The sequence below is a fragment of the Carcharodon carcharias genome, chromosome 17 (assembly GCF_017639515.1).
Source record: "Carcharodon carcharias isolate sCarCar2 chromosome 17, sCarCar2.pri, whole genome shotgun sequence".
NCBI lineage: Eukaryota > Metazoa > Chordata > Chondrichthyes > Lamniformes > Lamnidae > Carcharodon > Carcharodon carcharias.
The window spans coordinates 46,084,478-46,100,626 of record NC_054483.1 but is presented as its reverse complement, the minus strand read 5'-3'; the positions used below and the strand labels follow the sequence as shown (position 1 = coordinate 46,100,626).

General features: G+C 43.5%; 1 protein-coding gene across 2 annotated transcripts in view; it reads right to left on the bottom strand.

The window, feature by feature from the left end:
- Positions 1–16,149, bottom strand: part of LOC121289841 (catenin alpha-3-like) — a 1,845,970-nt gene that overhangs the window by 1,791,476 nt on the left and 38,345 nt on the right. For both annotated transcript variants that reach the window (XM_041209732.1, XM_041209733.1), the window contains exon 3: positions 4,590–4,782. In XM_041209732.1, coding sequence (XP_041065666.1) covers positions 4,590–4,782 — 193 coding nt within the window. The remainder of the gene's footprint in view (positions 1–4,589; positions 4,783–16,149) is intronic.

Here is a 16,149-nt window from a genome sequence, read left to right as displayed (position 1 = left end):
TGTGCTTGCACTCCTCCCGCCCCTACCCCTACAGCGCTGAGCATTTCAGTGTGCCTTTCACACTGGCTGGCCATTAATTAGCCAGCCAGTGTGAAATCATGGCCAGGGGCCGATCGGGGAGGGTGGACTATCTCCTGGCCGTTCCTGGGCTCGCCTGCCATACCTGCCCGACGACCTGAAAATCCTGTCCATGGAGTGGGACTAAGTGATGGCTCTCCATAAGGACAGCAGAAACTCAATGGGCTTTGACAGTCACTGGTAGCAGGTGGACCACTTGCAGCAGGGAGCAGATCATCTTTTTGGAGCCTGTGATGTCTGCCACCACATGACAGGATTGCTGCACATGTCAAGGAAGGTCAGCTACTGCTTGTATGCTCTATTTTGGGGGTATTCTCTCCTGTGAGCTGTACCCCTGTATTGTTTCTCTCTCTCTGCTGCTCATCTTCTCTGCCACACCCCTCTCCACTGCTTCCCTCTCTACTGCCCCTATATCTCCCACTCCTCTCTCTCCTGTTCCTCTCTCTTCTACTTCCCTCTCTCTTCTGCTCCCCTCTCTCCTATTCCCCTCTCTCCTGCTTCCCTCTCTGCCACTCGCTTCTCTACTGCCCCTCTCTTTCCTGCCCCTCTGCCTCCTGCTCCCCTCTCTGCCACTCCGCTCTCCAATGCTCCCGTCTCTACTGCCCCTCTCCTGTCCCTCTTTCTCCCGCCCTTTCTCTCCTGCCCACCCTCTCAGTCACTCCCCTCTCTGCCACTGCCCCTCTCTACTGCCCCTCTCTCCCCTGCCCCTATCTCTCCTGTCTCCTATGATGTCCAGGTTGAGATCTCTAAGCAACAAACTCCTACTGCTGCTGATTCTCCTTTTCTGATCTAATCAGCCAAACCACCACTGATGCTGTAGTAGATAAACTCTTTCCACGAGTCAGTGAGAAAGCAGTTGTGAGTACTGAGTATTTATTGCAGTATTTCCTTAAGTTTTCATCAGCTTCCTGAATTTGCCCTTGTGTTTCTCAGCTTGCTCTCAATGGATAGTTTCAGGAAGCCCAGGAAACCCATGAATCTGATGTTAAAGTTAGAAATGTGTTGGTATATTGCTCCAATTGAGCGATTAGCTTATGTTGATTGGCAACTTGCCTTTTTCAAGTGGTTTGTGCAGCCAGCATGAGTTACACATTGAGGTCAGTGGGCTGGAGCCAGCTTCCCAATACTCTCACATTTTTGCCAAATTTTGCTCCGCAGCAGCATTTAAACCTACACCCATCTCTGGGCTAAAACTCCCCCCAATGGTGCAGAAAGTCCTGAACAGTGTTATGTATTCACTGGCTTGCTGTATACCTTGTTTAACTCTGAGCAATGTAGAGGTGACTCTAGTGCTAAATCTAAACCGTTCGTTTAAAGGACTTTAAAATATCTCAGAACTTACAGGATTTCAGGTGCAGAACAAGGATCTGAATAAGTAGGTATAACGTAGAATGTCCTTAGGCTATGAGTGTGAATCAGGTTCATTTGAAGGTTCCAACCCCACTCTGGCTGTCAGGGTGCCAGTTGCGAGATATTCATTAGACAGCCAATTAGGAGGTCACCTCCAAATCTATTGTTCAATTAAGGAAGGTGGGAAAGTTCCTGAAAGGAAGGATGGCAGACCCACTGGCAGAGATGAGCACTGCCGCTGCCAGAGATCTCTCTAATGAGATATCTGCTTAAATAAACAAAGGCCATAGTTATGAGGGTATCCCTGAGGAGGGAGGATGGCCAGTGACAGCAGTTCTGGCTTACTGATGGACGCAGCATCATTGCTGGAGGTGTTTAGAACAATAGCCCTCACCAACCCTCCACACCAGCTGCTGGAAAGCCTCTTTCAGGTACCTAATATGCTTGGCCCTCATCAGGAGGCCAGTCCACTACCAGGAATATCCTGGTGGCATCTGGATGCAGCCCACAATGGACAGTTAATGATATCAATTGGCTACCGGGCAGGTAGGCTCTGGTGGTGACCCACCTCCGGGAAGATAGACAGAGACGGGAGTCTATGCACATTTCTCAGGAATTTCTCTTGATCCCGCCTTGAATCCCACCCCCACAGATGTTCTGCCCACAATCTCAAAATTAGAGCCAAACCATTACCATGTGAAATCAGGGAGCACTGATTAACACAAAGGGTCATAGAAATCTGGAATTCTCGGCCCCAACAAAAAGGCTGTGGCTGCTGTTGTTTAATTAGTGCTTTCAAGATTGAGAGCAATAGATTTTTGATGGCTGAGTGTATTAAGGAATATGGAGTTAAGGTACAAGCCATCCATAATCTAATTAAATGGCAAGGCTGGTTTGAAGCGCTGAATGGCCTAATCCTGTCCCGATGTAACATACAAAATTCTTCTTTAGGACAATGAAGAATCTTACATGGAAATACAACAGAGAAACTGGACATTCAGCCCATCCAATCCATGTTATTGTTTATTCTGCATATAAGAGGTACCCCAGTTCCAAGTACCCGCCCTGTCCCCGTGTCTCTTTGTCGATCTTCTTGTTAAAGGCTGCTCCTGTTTGTATCATGCACTGGAGGGACTGTAAGCAAAAAGTAAGTTCTGAACTCACATCCTAAGGTGTTTCTGTCATCACAACTATTGATCGGCCGAAAAGAAATTCCAATGATTTTGTCATTTCAATTGACAAAATGCAACATCAACAGGAAAGTGAAAGGGCTTTCCCTTTCCTTCTAGTCATTATCTTTCCCATTCAGTGACCGACACCATCAGCAGCGAAAAATCTCGAGCCTGGCTCACCAGCTGCATCTTCAGCCAAATGCCCCCAAGGCGATGGTTTCCAAACCATCCCCAACCCCCACTCCAAATAGGAAGACATCCTTGAAGCAGGGGAAGGAGGGCAATCTGTCCCAGCTCCAGGAAGATAATGGCAGCTGTCTGAAGGAGAATTGTACAACTGTGACAGAAAACCTGGCTCATTAGAGGAAAGGTCAGAGAACTGTCTGATGGTAAGTGAAAAAAACTCTGAAATCTAGCAACAGATGGACATGTTCCTGAAGGGCTGAGAAACTAGTGGTTTTACCCGATCTTCAGCCTAATTTACTCTCGGCTATTAATTAGTGTCACTCACTAACAAAGTCGTTCACTGCAGTTTTACTGGACACAAATTTCAAAACAGTGCTTCATTTTCTAAATTATTGGAGGTGAAATTCAAATGTGGTGGGGCTGTCAATCAGACAGTAGCGGAAGGTCCAGCAATGCAGGGGCGATCCTGGGATCTCACAGGGAACAGTGCTCAATGGACTCAAGGTTCAGGGAATCGAAGGGAAAAGCTTCAAACTGCATTCACTTCGAACTGGGCTGCCCCGCCGGGTGGAAGGGAATCTGGAATCATCCCTTAAATACCATTTTTCAACCTCTCTCTTCCGTTTCAAGATTTACATTTCTTTCCTCATTTGAAATTCAGTTTCAACTCACCGTTACTGCTGGGATGCAAACTGTGCCAAGCCCATGCTTTTCTGATATATTTGATTAGCCACAAAGCAATGCAGAGATGGCACTAGTTTCTAAGTGGGCGTGAACTTTATTTACAGTTTTATACAAAGTTTTGAAAAGGTCTACACCATCCTTGCAACTTCAAATAGATTCTGTGTTGGCTGTTTACCTGGCTCTGAGTCAACACCCAGCTTTAACCAATCAAGCACAATGAACATAGATCAGTTACTAGACTCTCATAATCAAATACAGAACAATTGAACCATTGAACACTACACTTTTGCCATATCCAGACTCCACTGCTGTAATGAACCTCCTGGCTGCCTTCCAAATTACACCCTTTATAAACTTCAGCTCACCAAAACTCTGCTGCTGGTGACATAACCCACAAAAAGCTTTTCACCAATCACCTCTGTGATCACAGACCTACATTGCCTCCTGCTCCAGTACAGCCTCGATGTTAAAATCCCCATCCTTCCTTTTGATGCCTTATGACTTTGTCCCTGCCGATCTCTGAAACCTCCTGCAGGCCTACAACCCACTGAGATCTCTGCGCTCCTCCAATTCTGACCTCTAGGGCATCTCTAATATTCATCAGTCCACCATTAGTAGCCGTGAGTTCAGATGCTCGGTCATTGGCTCTGGAATTCCCTCCCAAGACCATTCCGCATCTGTGCTGAATGCTCTGTGACCTCTGAAATGTACTCCCACTACATGTGACCACTGAAGTACACACCCAGCACAGATCATTAGATTCTTTAATATTAAGTTGTGAGATTTTTTTTACTGCAATTAGCTCTTAATTTCTTACCTTTTATACATTGCTTCACAAGCTTTTTTTAAGTTAATGTCTTTCATCCTTTCCCTGCCAGCTCAGTCCCTTCAATCATTGCTGATTAAATTTTACATGCTATCAACCAGCCTGTTTAATGTTATAACCATTGAGGTTAACAGTGAAGTAATCAGTATACCATGTCACTGTATGGAAACCAAGTCACTTCCAAACTGCACCCAATTCATCCAATGTTGTTCAGTAAGGTATCAATGAGGATGCTCTATTTCAAGTAATGATGTAAGGAATATCTGGACAAATGCTCAGCACATTTCACCCACCTTCTTTTCGCACATTCTCCACTGCTTTTATAAGTTCTGCCTTTAGAAAAGTACTGTCATTGGCAATTTGATCGCCCTTTTCAATTAAATTGGTTGTAGCTTCTTCCACCGATGCCAGGAGAACACTAGCCCTCTTTGATCGTCCCTTCTTGTTCTTTGAAGGGTCCTTGACACAGTTCACTAAAGTTGTGACCTAGTGTATAAAGAAAGATAGAAATACTTGTAGTTATTAGGTGCCTTTCACACTCTCAGGAAGTCCCAAAGTGCTTTACAGCCAATGAAGTACTTTCGAAGTGTAGTCACTGTTGTAATGTAGGAAACTCAGCAGCCAATTTTCACACAGCAAGATCCCAGAAACAGCAATGTGATTGTGGCCAGATAACCTGTATTTTTGATGTTGATTAAGGGATAAAGATTGGCCAGAACACTGGGGGAAATTCCCCTGCTCTTTGAAATATTTAAGGAAAAATTCAGTAATACTTTGTATGTTGTATCAGCCCATAAGGAACATCAACAACAACTTGCATTTATATAGCATCTTTTAAGTAGCAAAAACACCCCAAAGCATTTCACCAAAACAGTTGGCTAACAAAATTTAAATTTGAGCCACATAAATAGATATTGGCCTGGATTGTCATCCTTGAGGCAGGTTGGGGAGGTGGTTGGGAAAATATACTGCTCGGCCTGTCAGCCTCAGGAGAATCTTCCTGCCAAGGGGCCATGTCCGAACTGGAGTCAGGCCAGCTGACCCGGGAAGAAGTACGGAGGCAGCCACAGGGGCTGCCAGGTACCAAGGTGGGCTATTTAAAAGACCTGCCTTGGTGCCATAGGAAATTGTTCCAGTGGAAGAAAAAACACAAAGATCCTCCAATGATCATGCCTCACAACACCTTCCAAACACTCCACATGCTTCGTCCATGCCACATCATGCCACCAACCTCCTCAGGCCCCTAATGTCCCCTATGTCAAGATCTGGCACTTCCATGCCCAGTGTCCTTTACCCAACCATCTTCAGCTGCTTCATCAATGACCTACCATCCAACATAAGGTCAGAAGTGGGGATGTTCGCTGATGTTTGCACAATGTTCAGCACCATTTGCAACTCCTCAGATACTGAAGCAGTCCATGTCCAAATGCAGCAAGACCTGGACAATATCCAGGCTTGGACTGACAAGTGGCAAGTAACATTTATGCCACACAAGTGTCAAGCAATGACCATCTCCAACAAGAGAGAATCTAACCATCGCCCCTTGATATTCAATGGCATTACCATCACTGAATCCCCCACTATCAACATCCTGGGGGTTACCATTGACCAGAAACTGAACTGGACTAGTCATATAAATACTGTGGCTACAAGGGCAGGTCAGAGACTAGGAATCATGTGATGAGTAACTCACCTCCTGACTCCCCAAAACCTATCCACCATCTAAAGGCACAAGTCAAGAGTGTGATAGAATACTCTCCACTTGCCTGGATGAGTATAGCTCCAACAACACTCAAGAAGATTGACACCATCCAGGGCAAAGCAGCCCGCTTGATTGGCACCACATCCACAAATATTCACTCACACCATCACCAAATCACAATGGTAGCAGTGTGTACTATCTACAAGATGCACAGCAGGAGTTCACCAAGGCTCCTAAGGCAGCACCTTCCAAACTCACAATTGCTACCATCTAGAAGGACAAGGGCAGCATACACATGGGAACTCCACCACCTGGAAGTTCCCCTCCAAGCCACTCACCACAATGACTTGGATATATATCACCGTTCCTGGGTCAAAATCCTGGAACTCCCTTCCTAACAGCTCTGTGGGTGTACCTACACCACATGGACTACAAGGGTTCAAGAAGGCAGCTCACCACCAGCTTCTCAAGGGCAATTAGGGATGGGCAACAAAATGCTGGCCCAGCCAGTGAAGCCTACATCCCATGAAAAAATTAAATAAAGTGGCTTCAAGTGTTTGTGGTTTCTGAAATTTCAAAGGGCCTGGATAATTTACACTTTTATTAGTTTATTGTCCAGACACTTTTTTCAAGCATTGGGGAAATGATCAAGGGATTATGTTTTTTAATGGTATTTTTTACATATCCCACTTTACACTGTGATGTTCATTGATTCTAGAAAGTGTACAGTGGGTCAATTTTTTAAAGTTCATTTACTGGTTGTGGACATAGCTGGAGTTGTGAATGGTGCTGAACATTGTGCAATCATCAGTGAACATCCCCATTTCTGACATTACGATGGAAGGAAGGTCATTGATGAAGCACCTGAAGATGGCTGAGCTGAGGACACCACCCTGAGGGAGTTGTGTAACTTGTGTCTTTACATAACCTTTTACAACAATTGATGATAATTTCATGGTCACTATTTCTGAGACTATATTCATATTCCAGATTTATTAATTGAATTCAAATTCCACCATCTGCCATGGTGGGATTTGAACCCATGTCCCCAACGCATTAGCCTGGACCTCTAGATTACCAATCTAGTGGCATTACCACTATGCCACTATTTCCCCCCATCAGAGAGCCTGAGCTATCAATCAAACAAAGCTTCCTCTGGGGTGCAGGTGTTCTATTATTCTAATGGCTGTCAAATGTTTGTGGTTCATGGTTTTGAAACTTCAAAGGGACTGGCTAATTGACACTTTTATTAACTTACAGTGGATCAAGGGCATGGAAATGTCAGAGTTTGGCATAGGCAGCATTAGGGGACATAGGAATGAAGAATTAAGGCTGCAGGGTTGTGGTTTTTGAGATGATTGATGAAGATACTTTGGACAAGGCACACTAACAATGAAGAGATGCTAGTAAAATCTGAGACCAAAATGACTCTACTGACCAAGATCAGGAAGGGACAGTTGGAATTTCTGGGGCATGCAATAAGAAATTATGATTCAGAAAGTCTGTTGCTGATGGGAAAGTTAGATGGTAAAAGAGATTGAGATAGACAAAGAACAATTTTTCTAAAGAGCCTCACAAACTGGATGAATGTACCACCAATGAAGATGATCCACACCTCCAGGGCAAGATGAACATGGAGGTCCATAGTTGCCAATACCCTCTTAGGGCATTGTGTCTGAAGAGAGAGAAATTCCCATAGCATTGAGTTTACTAGAATGAATAGATTATTAAAGGAGTAATATTACTGGCATTTCCAGATCGTGCTGGATAATCCACAAGTGTTAATAGATTAGGTGTGGTGAGGCTGCCGGAACCAAACGACCAGCTTCAAGAGCATTTGCAAGCATGACATGAAGGCCCTAAACGTTGACTATCGCATCTGGGATTCATTAGCTGGCAAAAGATGGAAATGGTGACGCCTCCTCTCGGCTGATATGCACAACCACAGCCAGTGGCTATAGCAGCTTGGTAAGAGACACCAATGCCAAAAACAATCCACAATGTCACTCGATGGCTTCATGTGCAGCAATTGTGGCAGAATCTGCCTCTCAAGGATTGGCCATCAAAAAAGATGCACCAAATGAAGACACCCCACCTAAATGGATTGTCTGCCGCATGTTTATCATCTCTTATAGATAGAAGGATGTCAAAACATGGTATTCCAATACTGGGAGCTCAATAGCAGGGATGGAATTATTATATTGGGAACTTAATTTGTGGACATCCAGAAGAGACAGTTCTGGATATTCCATTCCAACATCATTCTGCACTATTTCTGTGCCAACCTTTGGTGCAGATTTTTTTAAAATCTCAGATGTATTAAATCTGAAATAAAAGCTGTAATAAACTTGGAATACAGGGCAGGTTTCTTTTAAGAAACAGTAAACTATACTGACAGAGCTCCTGAATCTACATGCTTGTTCTAAGGTCAAGGCTAGAAAGCTCTGCCCCTCAGATTACCCATGCTTAGGGCAGATTTGTCTATACATTCACATGATCCCCATAACAGTATGATAGGTTTAACTTACAATTACTATGTTATTCCCCCTTTAATTTTGTTTTACTGCTCTTATTTACAAAAATATCATAACTCATATCATATACAAATATATACAGATCAAGCAATTATAGATTTAGTCTTTAAGGAGGTTTTCTGATTCAGGTAGAGCAACGCAACTCTACAACTTTAGATTCTTCCATTGGATCGACATCACGGAATCACAGTGCAGAAGAGGACCTTCGGCCCATCAAGTCTGCACCGACATGTGAGAAACACCTGACCTACCTACCTAATCCCATTTACCAGCACTTGGCCCATAGCCTTGAATGTTATGAGGTGCCAAGTGCTCATCCAGGTACTTTTTAAAGGATGTGAGGCAACCCGCCTTCACCACCCTCCCAGGCAGTGCATTCCAGACCGTCACCACCCTCTGGGTAAAAAAGTTTTTCCTCACATTCCACCTAAACCTCCTGCCCCTCAACTTGAACTTATGCCCCCTTGTGAATGACTCTTCAACTAAGGGGAACAGCTATTCCCTATCCACCCTGGTCCATGCCCCTCATGATCTTGTACATCTCGATCAGGTCGCCCCCTCAGTCTTCTCTGCTCCAATGAAAACAACCCAAGTCTATCCAACTTCTCTTCATAACTTAAATGTTTCATCCCAGGCAACATCCTGGTGAATCTCCTCAGTACCGCCTCCAGTGCAATCACATCCTTCCTATAACTGGGCAACCAGAACTGCACACAGTACTCCAGCTGTGGCCTCACCAAGGTTCTATACAACTCCAACATGATCTCCCTACATTTGTAATCTATGTTTCGATTGATAAAGGCAAATGTCCCATATGCCTTTTTCACCACCCCACTAACATGCCCTTCTGCCTTCAGAAATCTATGGACACACACACCTAGGTGCCCTTGTTCCTCAGAACTTCCTAGCACCATGCTGTTCATTGAGTATCTCCTTGTCAAATTACTCCTTCCAAGGTGTATCACCTCACACTTTTCAGGGTTAAATTCCATCTGCCACTTATCTGCCCATTTGACCATCCAGTCTACATCTTCCTTTAACCCAAAACACTCAACCTCACTGTTAAACACCCGGCCAATCTTTGCGTCATCCATAAACTTACTAATCCTACCCCACACATAGTCTTCTATGTTGTTTATATAAATGAAGAATAATAGGGGACCCAGCATAGATCCCTGTAGTACACCACTGGACACTGGCTTCCAGTCACTAAAGCATCCTTCTGTCGTTACCCTCTGTCTCCTATAACTAAGCCAATTAGAATCCACCTTATCAAATTACCGATATCCCATGTGCCTTTGCCTTCTCAATAAGTCTCCCATGTGGGACCTTGTCAAAGGCTTTGCTGAAATCCATATAAACTATATCAACCGCACTACCCTCATCTACACACCTGTTCACCTCCTCAAAAAATTCAGTTAAATTTGTTTGGCATGACCTCCCTCTGACAAAGCCATGCTGAGTATCCTTGATCAAACCTTGCCTCTCCAAGTGGCGATAGATACTCTCCTTCAGAACTTTCTCCAATAGTTTCCCTACCACTGACGTGAGACTCACTGGCCTGTAGTTCCCTGGCTTATTTCTACAACCCTTCTTAAATAGCAGAACCACATTAGCTGTTCTCCCAAGATAAAAGCAAAAAACTGTGAATGCTGGAAATCCAAAACAAAAATAAAATACCTGGAAAACTCAGCAAGTCTGGCAGCATCTGCGGAGAGGAACACAGTTAACGTTTCGAGTCCATATGACTCTTCAACAGAACTAAGTAAAAATAGAAAAGAGGTGAAATATAAGCTGGTTTAAGGGGAGCTGGTGGTATAGCTGGATAGAGGGCCAGTGATAGGTGGAGATAGCCAAAAGATGTCATAGACAAAAGGACAAAGAGGTGTTGAAGGTGGTGATATTATCTAAGGAATATGCTAATTAAGGGTAGAAAGCAGGACAAGCAAGGTACAGATAGCCCTATTGGGGGTGGGGTGGGGTGGGGTGAAGGGAAGGGATCGAAATAGGCTAAAAGGTAGAGATAAAGCAATGGATGGAAATACATTTAAAAATAATGGAAATAGGCGGGAAAAGAAAAATCTATACAAATTATTGGAAAAAAGGGGGGATCGGAAAGGGGGTGGGGATGGAGGAGAGAGTTCATGATCTAAAATTGTTGAACTCAATATTCAGTCCAGAAGGCTGTAATGTGCCTAGTCGGAAGATGAGGTACTGTTCCTCCAGTTTGCTTTGAGCTTCACTGGAACAATGCAGCAGGCTAAGGATGGACATGTGGGCATGAGAGCAGGGCAGAGTGTTGAAATATCAAGCGACAGGGAGATCTGGGTCATGCTTGCGGACAGACCGAAGACCTCCAATACAGACCTCCAATACATTGTCACTCCTTATATCAATTTGATAAGAACCTCGCAGTCTCTCTCCCCAAGTTCAATACCTTTATCCTCATTCTTTTGGGTGTAGACGGATGTGAAGTATTCATTCAACACTCTAGCGATGTCCTCTGGCTCCACCCATAGATTGCCCCCTTGGTCCCTTATGGACCCTACTCTTTCCCTGGGTATCCTCTTCCCATTGATTTACTTATAGAATATCTTGGGATTTTCCCTACTTTTACCAGCTTTGTCATATCCACTCTTTGCTCTCCTAATTGCTTTTTTAAGCTCCACCCTGCACATTCTGTACTCCACTATAGCCTCTGCTGATTTGTTCCCTTGTACCTGCTAAAAACCTTTCTTTTCCTTCTCATTGTAATCTGAATATCTCTGGTCATCCATGGTTCTCTTGGCTTGTTACTCCTTCCTATCACCCTAGAGGGAACATGTTGAGCCTGCACCCTCCTCATTTCCTTTTTGAACACCCCCCACTGTTCCTTCTGTAGATTTCCCCACAAATAACTGTTCCCAGTCTACCTTGGCCAGATCCTGCCTTATTTTACTAAAATCCACTCTCCCCCTATCCAAAACAGTTTTTTGCAACTCGTCGTTTTCTTTGTCCATAACAAACTTAAACTGTACCATGCTGTGGTCACTATCGTTAAATTGCTCGCCTACCACCACCTCAGCCACCTGTCCAGCTTCATTTCCCAGAATTAGGTCCAGCACTGCACCATCCCTTGTTGGACCCTCTACATATTGACCTATAAAGTTCTCCTGTACACATTTCAAGAAATCCACTCCATCCAAGCCCTTAACACTATGTCTATCCCAATTAATGTTGGGAAAGTTGAAATTACCTAATATTACCCTACTGTTATTGTTTTTTCACACCTCCGCAAATTGTGCACATATTTGCTCCTCAATTTCCTGCTGACCATCTGGGGGTCTATAATAAACACCTAATAATGTGGTTGCCCCTTTTTTATTCTTAAGCTCTACCCACAAAGCTTCATTTGATGCCCCCTCCAAGATATCATCTCTCCTTACTGCAGTAACTGACTCCTTAACTAATAATGCAATGCCTCCTCCTCTTTTACCCTCTCCCCTGTCTCGCCTGAAGAATCTATACCCCGGAATATTGAGCTGCCAATCCTGCCCTTCCCTCAACCACATCTTAGTGATGGCTACTATATCACAATTCCACATGTCAATCCTCACCCTTAACTCATCCATTTTACCTGTAATACCCCTGGCATTAAAGTAGAGGCCATCCAGCCTTGCCTTACTCCTTGAATCTTTTTGCAACTGTACTCCCTCTGACTTGATTGTTTTACTGTATTATGATGTGTACCTATTCTGCTAACATTCTGTGTCCCCTCCCCTGCCAAATTAGATTAAACTCCTCCCAACAGCACTACCAAACCTGCCTGCAAGAACGTTAGTCCTGCTCTGGTTCAGATGTAGACCATCCTGCTTGTACAGGTCCCATCTTCCCCAGAAATGGTCCCAGTGATCCAAGAATCTAAAACCCTTCCTCCTGAACCAATTCTTAAGCCACATATTCATCTGCGCTATTCTCTTATTAGTTCCTGGTCATATACATGAGCAGGAACTACAGCATCAGAGACATCCTTAGACAAAGGTAGATCAGAATTATTTACTTCAACAGAGACATCAGATATGTCTGCTCTTTGTCGATCTGGTACCTCAGGGGTCAGAGTTTCGACGTTGATTTTAGGTGGATTAACTGGTTGTTGGAGTGTGTCTCAACTTCTGAGAAGCTCCACATGTTTCCTAACAATCCTGTTTTCCACTTCTCCCTGATATGATGAAGGTCCTTTCTCAGAGATGATTGTACCAGGGACCCATCTCAATCCATTTGCAAAATTTCGTACAAAAGTTATCACTCCCATAGTAAACTCTCCATCTTTACTGTGAATATCATGATTTACTTTCTGACTACTCCGGTTCTTTTCCACCATCCCCTCTAAATTAGGGAATACTAGACTCAATTTTGTACGATGTTGGTGTTTCATTAGCAATTCAGAAGGTGCTGAACATGTAGTCACATGAGGAGTTGTGCACTAGTTGAATAGGAATCTTGAAATTCATGTTTCTAATGTTCCCTCAGATAGTTTCTTCATGCCTATTCTAAAGGTTTGTATTGCTGTTTCTGCTAACCCATTGGATCAGGGATAATATGATGCTGTTCTGACATGTTTAATCCCATTTAGGTTCACGAATCTTTGGAATGCAATGAAAGCAGTACCATTATCTGACTCAATAACTTCTGGTAGATCATGTACACTGAAACATTGGCCTAGCTTTTCAATAGTTGCACACAACGTAGGAGATCTCAGGTCATACACATCCATCCACTTTGATTGTGTGGCAATGAGCACAAGAAACATGGTACCTAAAAATGGACCTACATAGTCTATATGTAATCTAACCCAGAGTCAACCAGACCACTCCCATGGTTGCAGTGGAGCTGAAACGGGCAACTTCTGCCATTGCTGACACTGGAGACAGTGCTTAACCATTTTTTCTATATCACTGCCTATACCTGGCCACCAGATTTATGCAAGCATCTTCATTTTCGAAACACCCGAAAATGCATTATGAAGCTCTATCAATAGTTAGTCTCTTCATTGCAAAGGGATAATGACTCTTGCTCCACTTAACAAGATACCACCTCGACAACTCAGTTCAAATTTACTAGCGTAGAATGGTTTTAATTCTTCAGAACATTTGGCCAACCTTGAAATACCTGCCCACAGACTCTTGATAAAATTGGATCCCGATTTGTCCAATTCTTTATCTGTCTCATGCAGACTAGTGAGGAGCCTAAGAAATTCAACACAAGTGCTACCTCTTGAGGCACTAGAGCATGTGTAATACGATCTGGCAAAGGAAGATGACTGAAGATGGCTGCATTTGTTATATGCACACCTGGATGGTGCATAAATGTGTACTTATATGATGACAAAATTAAAGCCCATCTTTGAATTCTAGCAGAGGCTATTGGTGGGATTGCCTAATCTTCACTACATAATCCTAACAGTCGCTTGTGATCTGACACTATGGTAACGTGTCGACCGTGTAAATATTGATGGAACTTCTTTACTCCAAATACGATAGATAAGCTCTCTTTTTCAATTTATGAGCAGAAAGGGTTCAGGAGACATATCCTATTGGCCTTTCAACTTTGATTTCTGTTTTTCCTTCTTGTGTTTGCCACAGAGTTTTGCCTCATCCTTCATTTTGATTTCACAGTCAACCAAATTTCTCTCTGGTGAAACATTCACTTGGTTCAGTTCAGGGATTCAGCTCCCATTCACATCTTGAAAAGTTCCATGGCTTTTTCTTCTAATGCCTCTTTTGTCTCAATCAGCTAATTCTTCAATTCTTCTGCATCTCTTTTGTATCTTTTGTCTTCCTCTTGGAACTTCGAACATTGTTGGGTTTTGCCTCCCAGCTTTTTCTTCAGTTGGTTCAGAATGGCACCGCATTCATTTGGCTTCTTTCCATGATTTTCCTGTGGAACCAACTGTGACCCGAGGGATCCTTGCATCTGTGAATATCCTTTGGTTCTTCTATCTCATTCCAAAAGACACCATCATATTCCCATGTCAACTCACGGCTTCTTCCTTTTCAGACTTGTTTCTGACCAGTTTTGTTTAATTTCTTTCAACCAATCATGGCCCAGGAGGCTAGCACCTACTCCTAGCAACAATTACTGATAGCTAGGCTGTCTGTCGCCTGTAGGGTACAGGTACAGAAGTGATGTCTTTCACCTGTATTACCTCTCCAGTATACATTTTTAGTTGGGCTATAGTTTTCTCCAAGCTCAATGGCTGGGTACCTTCGCTGAGGTATTTAAAGATATGTTCTCCCATCACTGTGGTCGATGCTCCTGTGTCCATCTCCATGACCACAGGCTTTCCATTTTCTTGAAGTATAACAGTGATTGGTTCAGTTTTCCAGGCCTTCAGATTGTATAAGGAATAGATATCAGGATCAGAAGCTTCTGGTTCATTTATATTTTGCACTTCAGTTAACTTGACCTGCTGCCTGAATGGCTGTCTTGATCCAGACCTGCATGTTTAACAACGTGCTCTTTTTTGTGACAGTAGTAGCATTCTGCCTCTTTAAGGCTGCAGGTTTCGGGTGCATGATTACCCCCATATCGGGGATAATGCGTCCAGTATTTCTTTTTATTTTTCGAGCAGTAGGAACCATGTCCAAAAAAGAACTTTGCAGTTGCCTCCCTGGTCTCCATGCTTCAGGCCTGTAATAACTTCTGCAAGCAGACGGTGCTAAATGGCATCGTTGTTTATGCCGCAAATCAAACGATCTCACAACATGTCATTTAAAGTATCTCCGAAGTCACAGTGCTCCATTAATTGTTTTAACTTCATGATGTATGATGCAATCAACACACCGGGGACCTTACTTGAGAACTTGAATCTTTGCATGATCACCGAAGGTTTAGGCTGAAAATGTGCCTTCACGATATCCGCTAGCTTATTGAAGGATCTGGAATTTGGCACATACTGAGCCGTCAGATTATGGATTATGTTATACGTTTTACTCCCACAGACACTTAGGATAATTGCCTTCTGTTTCTCCTCTGCCATTATTTCGTTCACCACAAAGTAGAAACCTAGGCCCTCTATGTAATGACTCCAGTCCTCAATGGTTAAGGTTGTATGGGTCAATTCTGCCAAAAAGAGGTAAAAACAAAAAACTGCGGATGATGGAAATCCAAAACAAAAACAGAATTACCTGGGAAAACTCAGTAGGTTTGGCAGCATCGGCGGAGAAGAAAAAAGTTGAAGTTTTGAGTCCTCATGACCCTTCCACAGAACTGAGTGAATATAAGGAGAGGGGTGAAATATAAGCTGGTTTAAGGTGGGGGGAGGTGGGGGGAGAGAAGTGGGGGGGGTGGTGTGGTTGTAGGGACAAGCAAGCAGTGATAGGAGCAGATAAACAAAAGCTGTCACAGACAAAAGAACAAAAGAACACAGAGGTGTTGAAGGTGGTGATATTATATAACCAAATGTGCTAATTAAGAATGGATGCTAGGGCACTCAAGGTACAGCTCTAGTGGGGGTGGGGTGGAAAGACTAGCAGGGTATAAAAGATTTTAAAATAATGGAAATAGGTGGGAAAAGAAAAATCTATATAAATTATTGGAAAAAACAAAAGGCTTCCTTCCGGACTGAATACTGAATTC